Genomic DNA, 9,712 nt, shown 5'->3' on the forward strand with positions numbered 1-9,712 from the left:
CGGTATTTAGATGAAACACAAATCCATGTTGCTGACTAATCTTTCTCAGATTCCTTCAACACAAAAACCACCTGAAATCTGAACTATTAACAAGGCTGAAATCAGTTATAATTAAGAGAGCAGATGTGTAGTGACATGGCTGCTCACTTACCACATGATCTTAAGCATCTACTACAGCAAGTAGTGCTACAGAAGAGAGGCAGATAAAGGTCAAAGACATCTGCAACCCATTCTGAGTAAATCCTGACACTCAGAAGAGCATTTTTCACAAGGGGGCACAGATAACCATGAAAAACAACGAACTCAGTTTCACGGTCCCACAATTTAATGCTCTCCTCTGGACTCAGTTCCTCTCCAAGATCACAGCCTCACATTAGGCTTCAACTCTGTTTGAGAAGTTAACTCTGCTAAGAAATCTTCAATTGCAGCCTGGGGTTTATTTGGATCCTTATGTCTCCTTGAAATAACCAAGACTGCACTTAATATTATGACATGGCAAATTGAGGCAATGCTCAAGAGGGACAGAAGCTGGAAGACAAACATACTTCACACAGCAACTCCTCAGATGTCCAAGTGACAGACACAACTTTAATACTGAGGGGTCTACCAAAGGATCACCAACATTTATCAGCTTATCAGCTCTCAATGACTTGCACACTCAGTGGTACAGCCTGCAGGCTCTAAGGCAGGAGAGGGCAAGCCTTAAATAATCACACCAAACCCAACCCACAAACCAGAGCTTCTGCAGAGTCTCATTTAGAGCTCCACGTCCAAGTTGTTAAAAGTCTGCTGACTTTAAAGGCTCCTTTATTCCAACTACGTTTTCAAACCACTCTGATCCCTTTTCTGGGTCCCTTTGCAGATAAATAGCTCATTGCTAAGCAACCAACCCCATCCTGGCAAGCAGCAGTTTTTTCTGCAGGCTGTCATTTTGTGCTTGAGAATCTGGACCCGTACTGCAGTCGGTATCTCGCCTCCCATGCTTGAAATTATAACTTTCAACAAAAAACACCAGTGGACTATTGCACTGATTTTATCTGTAGCCTAAAATAAGAACATCAGAAGACATGCCCTGGCTTGTTGACATGGAAGTCATACACTGCCTTAATCAGAATAATTGTTACTCTGCAGATTAGGCAGCTGAAGAAAATACAGCCTGTTCTATGGAAGAGATGTGCAATCCACTCAGATTCAGCCAGTCAAAGTCCAAAATTCCCTACGAGCGGTCACTTAACATCAGAAAAATTGTGTAACCTCAAGTCTGAGATGGAAAAGGCCTCAGAGACCCTGTGCCACAGAGGAGCCAAACCCAGAGGTCTCCCAGGGCTGTGCACTCCAAAGGTGCCTGACCACACACACACAACTCCAAAGTCAGCCTTTTCAAGTAAGAAACATCACCCACAGGCAAGTTACGACCCCCACCCAACTCTGGAATGCAGCAGTGAGTGCTCCTGTTTTACAACTGAGACTTTATCAACCTGAACTTTTAGAAATACCAATCATAAAAATGATCTCTGAACACAGTTTCATCAGCTTCCAGCATATGTATATATATTTGAGCTGGCTATCTGCAGAAGTCTTTGTGGGAGTTAAAGAAGTAAGTTTAAATGCATGCTTACCACCTCAGAGCATAATGAATGCACACTGTGACAAGTGACAGCATTCCTACTGAAGGTGTTCTATTTGCCTTTCAAAACCAGTAACTAAAATACCTATAGAGAAAAGCTCCACTACACTTTCTATAGAGCACTGCCTACTAACAGCATCGAAGAAAACTACTCAGAGCAACACTGAATATTTAATTCAGCTGTAAATATAACCAATCTCAGGGAGCTGTTCGGGAAAGGTGAGCACTTGGTGGAGCTGCCAAGCTCCCAATCCAGGCCAGCATCTCCCTCCTGTGGCAATCCTATCCCATTGCAAACAGAGGGCTCCAGCTGTGCAGAGAGCAGAGATGGGCCTCCAAACCTCTCCAGAGCTCCTCACAGGTCAGAACTAACACTCATTTGTAGCCTGTTATAACCTCTCCCCTCTGAAAGCCTTTCCAGTGGAATAAACAGAATTATGATTGAGGCCATAGCCTTCATAATCGTTACCAAAAAAGCTGTTCTGTTATCTCAAAAAACATCTCACTGCTTGCCTTAACAGAAGAACTTCTGAGAGCTGTTGGTTTGGGACCAGCAGACCTGCCCAGGAGATGACTCCCAAAGGGCTCCCTGCAACACTGCCCACCCAAAACACAGCACCTGCTAAAGATGGACCTCATTCTAATAAGAGTCATGTTTTACTTAAGAACTCAACGTGATATTTTAGACAATAACCTATCAAAACATTTTTTAACCGTTATGTTGGCAAAACGTTGGCACCTTGCAAGAAAGGGGCATCGGGTTTGCAATCCAAAATCGAAACTGCAGTGCTTCCTAAAAAAACAGTAACTTAAGGAAACCACAGAGCTCCTTTCTAGTGAGAGAGAAAATGTGCACTCACAAAAGTGAGACATCAAACCCTATTCCTCTATTTTTGTTGAATTTCTCAAACATAAATGAATTTATTTGCATCCTCTTGGCTATGGGAGCTGCACTGACACACCTCTTTACTGAAAAATGCACTTTGGGGAAAGGTGAACTCAAGATGCTCATTTCAGCCTCTTGTTAATAGAGAATCTGGTCCCCAAAGATGCAAGGAATGTTTAACTTCCAAAAGGAAGGACAGATTGGAAACAGTTTGTTGTTACTGAAGTGCCAGGAGGGGGATGATGCAGCCGGTTCCAAGCCCGAGTTCCTCTCTCCACAGGAATAACATCCAAGAAACCTGAACCTTGCTGCAATATTTGTTCATCCAAGTCACACACACAGCAGGCAAACACCACAGGGACATCATAAAACTCCTACAGGGGGAGATTTTGCTTCCAAAAGATACTGAATCAGTCGGCGCAACACTCAAAAACAACCCTGGCAACCCACACAAAATCCAGCATCTCCCGGTTTCCTTCAGCAGATGCAAAAGCAAATTGCACTTCTCAAAACACTTCACATCAAAGAGAAGGATTTGATCTTAGAGCCTCCTAAGTTCTTAATGCCATTCCTCTGGGGGATCAGGTGGCTCTGTTTGCAGTGATCAGTATCTTGAGAGTTTTCTGAGGGCTTGAGAACTCTGAGCGTTCCAGAAAATTGAAGTGCTGGTTACTAACACTGACCAATTATTTTCAAACACATCAAGTGCTTTTCTCCCTTCTTCTTCCTTCTAAAGGAAAACATCCAGGAGCTGTAAACTCAAGTTACTGACAAAGACTGAAAATAAGGTGGGTAGGGCATGATGACAGCTGGATGGAGAGGTGTGTGATTTCAACACATCCGCGGTACTACAGATAAATGAACAAAATTATTGCTGTGCCACCTCACATCAGTTCAGAGAAAGATAAAAGGACTTTTTTACAGCCTCTGTAGACTTGGCAAATAAAGCCAGTCACAAACACCTCCCTGGCACCTATACAGTTCAGCAAGCTCACTCCATCCTAACAGCACCAAAAGCAGTGGAGTTTTTGAGGGAAAAGGTTTTTCTGGGACTAGTGAAAAAATTGTTTAAAGACAAGATGAAATCAAAAAGAAAGCAATCATCAAAAACAGATGCTTGGGGACAAAATAAAAAAATAATAAAAAAAAAATCCAACACAAACCAAAAAAGTACTCAAAAAACACTGGACATGAGTCAAAAAAGCCTAAGTGGAACATGAATTCCAATTAAGAAAGTCAGGGAAAGCATTTATTCCAAGGCCTGGGAATTCTTAAGTACAGAAGTTGTCAAACTTCACATTCAACTACCAGTGAAAGCTTTAAAATCCCAGCACACAGAGATCCTCCTGTTCCAGGTCTAACCTCCGAGCTGCAATCCTTGGATCACTGTGCTGAAATATTATAAATCAAGGCAAAAGTGCAAAATACCTGTACAGAAAAAAATTTAAATATATAAAACTGTGGCTAGACTTATCCCAAAGATCATCCACAGGAGTACAAGTGTGTTCCTCCTTCCAAAGAGAGATAAGGAGGTACAACAACAGGGACTGGAACAGTGAGAAGACAACAAGGGGACTACAGCACTCGATGCACCAATAAAGCAGAAGTAAGGGGAAAAAATGCGGGTAGGTAGGAGAAAAATGGACAAAACAGTGCTGAATAAACTCCACACGCAGGAAAAGCAACTCTTTTACTGCTTACACAGCAAAGACAAAATCTTTGATCTTTACACCAAGCCAGGCCTCTCAGTGGGGTGTCCCCATTCATCCTCTCACTGAGAAGGGCTAAGGCACTGAATTTACTGACAGACCTCATCTGGAGAACACGGAGCATGAACAAAATGCCATCCCAGAACAAAAACTACACAAAGGGAGTCGGGCAACTCAAGGCAAACCTTCCTGTTCCAGGAGCTACCTACAACCTCTTTAGCTGCACCTTAGAAGGGGCACCCTGAGCCTGATGCTACAAAACAAAACAAACAAACAAACAAACAAAAATAATCAAGGACAGCACTGCAAGTCCAATAGGTCAGCAAGTGCCCTCTTAATAACCTCCCTGAAAGGAAAACTAAGGGTGGAACAACTGAGATGGGTTCAGTGGAGGGAACAAACAAAAAGCCCCAGTACAAAGGTTGCTCCACTGGCTGTGTTTCCCCAGCCAAAGCACAGAGTTTTGGGTGCACAGCCATGATACAAAGTTCTTGCCACACAAAAGGACTCAAGTGTATCTTCTTCAGGTACAGAAGCACTTAAGAAGTGTTTTCTACTGTGGTTTCACACCATGCAAGTCACAGAATCACTGAATTGTTTATGTTGGAGAAGATCCTTCAGCCCAGCACTGCCAAGACCACGACTAACACGTCCCCAAGTGTCACATCCACACATCTTAAATCCCTCCAGGGATGGGGGCTCAGCCACTTCTCTGGGAGCTTCTTCCAGTGCTTGACAACCCCTACAATGATAGAATATTACCAAAAAAAAATTGATCTAAACCTCCCCTGGCCCCTGAGGCCATTTCTTCTTGTCCTATTGCTTTTTCCTTGGGAGAAGAGGCTGCCCTGGCCTCGGTGACACCTCACTGCTCCCTGAATCATCATCCTCATTGCTCAGCTGCACTGCAGAGCCTCACACCTATTGCAGAGGGCACCTGGGAGGGTGGGGCAGTCAGAGAGGAGACACAGCAGCTGTGCCAGGCAGGGACTTGTCACCTGGCCATCACCGTGTTCAGAAAGATGGAGACAGGACAGGGAATCCTCCCCACCATGTGCCCCGTGTGCCTGGCTCAGGGAAGGCAGGGCATGATTCCAGAGGTCCATCTCTCCCCTCACACTCCCTGGTACCTCCTCCCAGGGCTCTGTCACTCAGTGGAGCCGACAGCTGTCTTTAAACCAGAATTAAGCTCAGCCGGCAGTTGCTGACTTGGGCACTAGATGGTGACAGGAATCTGCTCAACCAACCCTTCAGCTGTGCAGGGGAGCAGAGCCAAAGCCCTGGGCATCACCCCCAGGCTCGGCCCCCAGCTCTGATGGCACAGCCACCTCCTCATCCCCTCGGCATCCCACGGGCTGTCCCGTGCCCAGGGAGAACTGATCTCGAGGGGAAAACTCACACCCAGGCTGGGAACGGTGTCACAAGCCAGCAGAGAAGACAATAATTTACTTGTTGCTCTTTTTCCCAAAACCCAGCTGTTTCTTTCTGACCAACTGTAGATCAGTAAGAAGTTTAGGCTCACGCTAATCTGCTCAGTTTCATTGTATGTGTTTCATGAGCTGTACAATAAAAATAATTAAGAGGATATTGTATGTTTGTTCCAGGCCAGCTCAAGAACAGCAGTCTCACTGCAGTGTTTCAGTGAAAGGCACATTTTCATTGAAATCTGAGCAGGACAAAGGGTCAGAGACACAAATCCTACAGAATTAGAACTTGAAAGTTCTTCTTAAGTTACTTAATATGTGAACAATTGACTACATCTTTACATAAGAAACCACTGCAGTATCAGCTGCTAATGACACCAACCTTCAACGTCGAAATATTCTGCCAATTTTACTGATGGATGTTTTGTTGTAAGTCAAAATTTAGCAGCCTGAAAATTCAGTCTACTCAGCCATCATATGACATAGCACCAAAATGCTTACAAAGCAGCCAGTTCCAACAAACCCATTATAAAAGAATCAGTTAGAAGAGGAGCATACTAGAAACTCCAGCTCAAAGGAACATTAATGGATATACAAAGTAACTTCAGCAACACATTTTCAGTCTGATAATTGTTGAGGTAACCATGTCATTTATTGTATTTTTCAAAAATTGTGCATTACCTTGTCAAAAGCACCACTGTAATTACATTTACAGGGCTCTCTTTAAGCAATTATCCCCCTTACTCCTGAAACAGGCATCCCACATCTCTTTCCCATTCCTCTCCTCCATCCACTCTGCAAACACCACAGTGGTTTCACCTCCTCTTCTGCTCGAGAGCAAATTGGCAGTGGCATCACTGCCACAGTCCCTCCATGTCTTAGAGACTTTCCAAAAACCCAAATTTTAAAAAAAAAGACTCTCAAAAATTCATTTCATTACACGGAAACTTAATAGCAGCAGAAAGAAAAAAAAAAATACAAAATTAAGAGGTTGTCTGCCTACATACTTCCTGAAATCTCATACCTTTGAGGCTTCAGATTCAAAGTTAATACTTTAAAGTCTGTATCAAAGGACTCATTAGAAGTAGCCTTCGTGACACAAGTGAAAGACTAGAAACTGCCTTTCAGAAGTGGAAAAGGAAAAACAAAACAAAACAAAACAAAAAAGAAAAGGTTTGAGTTGTTGAGAGAGATCCTGCAGCTTGCTCAAGTCAGGTTTGTTTCTTTAAGAAACAAATCCTGTCAAACAGGATTTGAGGTATCACTAAGTATTTTTATAACTTACAAAATAAAGGTTTCTTGTCAGTTTTTGCTTTGTAATTATGCAGGGTTTCTTCAGCTAAGTTAGCCAAACATCTGCTGCCTTCCCACCATCTTTTCAATGCTCACTGAAAATTCCCTGGCACTCTTGCCCTTTCCAATGGCTTCAGGGACATCCAGAAGGTCTAGTCAATCCTTTGTCCAACTATATGTAATTAATTACAAAACTAAAGGTAATTAGTAAAACTAATACCGAAGAATATGCGTATAAATACTTTAATATGCATATAATTTGATTTTCAGTGGCGTTTTGTCAGCACACACTCTGCTAAACCCCTCCCTGCAATTCACCTTGCAGTTCTATCACCCTAAGGACTCAAAGCTGCCATTTCTTCACTGTGTTGGGCCAACCCGATTCTCCTGAACCTGTAATATTGTCTTGCCTTCCAAATTCCAGCAGGCACCCTGAATACACTGCTAAAATACCCAAACTTTACTTAGCTCTGCACCAGGAGTCCAAGACAGTTGCCAAACTGTGGTGCCAAGGAAAAGGTGACAGCAGATCCACAGCCTCCACATCCAGGCCTGAAGATGAGGTTTGGAGCTAAACTGAGCTGGGATAGTTTGCCCATTTGCAGCTGACAGTGTGAAGAACGTCAAGAGTGCAGAGATAGAATGCAATTTCCTAAACCAAGTAAGGAATGTTATTAATAGATCTTCAGAACTGCTTTGAAGTTGACATGGAGCAGTCAGATTTCAGGGCTCACTAAGTTCAGTATTGGTGTACTTTAATTTGGAAAACCCTGCTATCCTGAAGAAGAAAAAAGCAGGCCAGTAAATTCCCTCACTTAGACATCAAGGTATTTCAGGTTGCCTGATGTTTATCTGCATTTGGCACACGTTTCAGGACAGTTCTACTGATAAATGGACCAACACGTGTTTGCAATAATTGAAATCTTCTTAACATTTCAAAGCATAAAATGCATGTAAGTGACTTACCACACAGACTCCATGAACTGGGGATACAGAGTTTTATAATCATTTTCAAAATCAATCCAGCGTCCTAATCTGGTAACACTGTGCTGTTAAGACACAAACACAGGAGATTGAAAGGCACCTCAGCATCCCAGATCATGGCACATTACCAACATTTCTTCTGTAAAACAGATGGATTTTCAAGTGCAGTGTTCGTCCCATATTAACAAAACACAGCTAAGAAATATTTTAGCCTGATAATGGTTCCAAACAGTGTATTTAAACAGGCAAAAATAAGGGAGGAATGAAACCATAATTGTTTAGAACCAAGGTCACACAACAGGCAAATGTGTTCAACACAGCAGAAACGGTAGATCATGAGGATCATTCATCAAAGAGAAATGGTGGATCATTCAAGGTTCAGCCAAGGTTCAAATGCCTGAAAATCGCTTTTCATTACAGTGGTCTCGCTTCTATTTTTAAAACTACTTGTTGCAGAGACGGTCAAAACCCAGAACACGAAGTCTATCAGCTATCAGTTGCATGAAAACATGATGTAACTTGAAGACAAAGAAATGCTGAAAGAAATCGATCCGTGACAAGTTATTGAACTATTCCAGGGCCAAGTGCTTTGCTGGACTCCCCAAAGCCAGGGCAGGGCTGCCAAGGGCCACAGCACTGACAGCTGTCGGTCCCCGTCACAGCACAGACTGTGGTCACGTCCACTGGCACAGAGGATGGGTTGGAATAAAAATAATAATAAAAAAAGAATCAGCCAGCTATGGGATTCAGTTGGAATGTGGGGCTCTGCTGATCTCACAGCTCTCCAAAGCCCTGGCTCTGCCAACAGCCAACCCAGAGACACCTGTCCTGACAGCCTCAGACACGGCCCACGCTGTGTCACAGCAGCGGGGTGAGCACAGAGCACATTCCTTCTCTCACTTCTGCATTTCCATACAACACCTGAGCTCCTGCAATGTATCAGTTCTGATTCTGACCTCTAAGCCACTCTGACATTCCACTAACAAGATCCAAAGCCTAGGACTGATTTCCACAAGGATCCACAGAGCTGGAGCATTCTGTTTGCTCTCAGCACTCAAAGACCTTACACAGCCAAGGAACCTTTTGTATTTTTTCCATAAGGCTCAAACATTTGCTTGTCACTCCAGACAGAAAATAAACACTGTGTGCAACAGGAATGTTGGCAATTCCTCTCCTAGCACTATTCCAACACATTTGAATTTATTACAAGTAAAAAGACATTTAAACAAATTTCCTAATTTTTCTTAATAATCTGAAATACACATCTGTGTGTGGAAATACACACCTACACATGCACAAATTTATGAACAAAACAAAACATAAAATCCATTCAACATGAAAAAAGACTGATCAGCAGTGCAAAAACACCACCCTTGCTTACCCCCAGCAAGGAATTCTCAGTGTCCCATTGTGCCAGCGAGGGAGTTGGGTGGGAGCACAGCCAGGACAGCTGATCCAGATTGGTCCAAGGGACACTCCACAGCACAAAATGTCATGCCCAGCATAAGAAGTCAGGGGGACTTGGCCAGGAACCCCCAACCACTGGGCAGAGACAGGCTGGGAAGGGGTCAGCAACTGTACTGGGCATCACTTGGATTTTTAGGGTTTTATTCCTCCCTCTTCATTACAATTATTATTATTATCAGCAGCACCGTTATAACTTTTTATTTTGTTTCAATTAAGCTTTTCTGATCTCCACCCAGGATTTTTCCTTGTTTTCCCAATTTTCCTCCCCTCTGAGCCAGGGAGGTGTGAGTGACTGTGTGGTACTTGGCTGCCAGCTGGGGTT

At 43.3% G+C, this 9,712-nt stretch overlaps 1 protein-coding gene across 3 annotated transcripts in view; it reads right to left on the reverse strand.

Annotated features, from left to right (window-relative positions):
* IARS (isoleucyl-tRNA synthetase) overlaps nucleotides 1-9,712 on the reverse strand; it is an 87,423-nt gene that overhangs the window by 69,728 nt on the left and 7,983 nt on the right. For all 3 annotated transcript variants that reach the window (XM_027899527.1, XM_027899526.1, XM_027899528.1), the window contains exon 6: nucleotides 7,906-7,988. In XM_027899527.1, coding sequence (XP_027755328.1) covers nucleotides 7,906-7,988 — 83 coding nt within the window. The remainder of the gene's footprint in view (nucleotides 1-7,905; nucleotides 7,989-9,712) is intronic.

Source organism: Empidonax traillii, unplaced genomic scaffold, assembly GCF_003031625.1.
Source record: "Empidonax traillii isolate 1590-97213 ecotype Southwest subspecies unplaced genomic scaffold, ASM303162v1 scaffold674:size665969, whole genome shotgun sequence".
Lineage (NCBI taxonomy): Eukaryota > Metazoa > Chordata > Aves > Passeriformes > Tyrannidae > Empidonax > Empidonax traillii.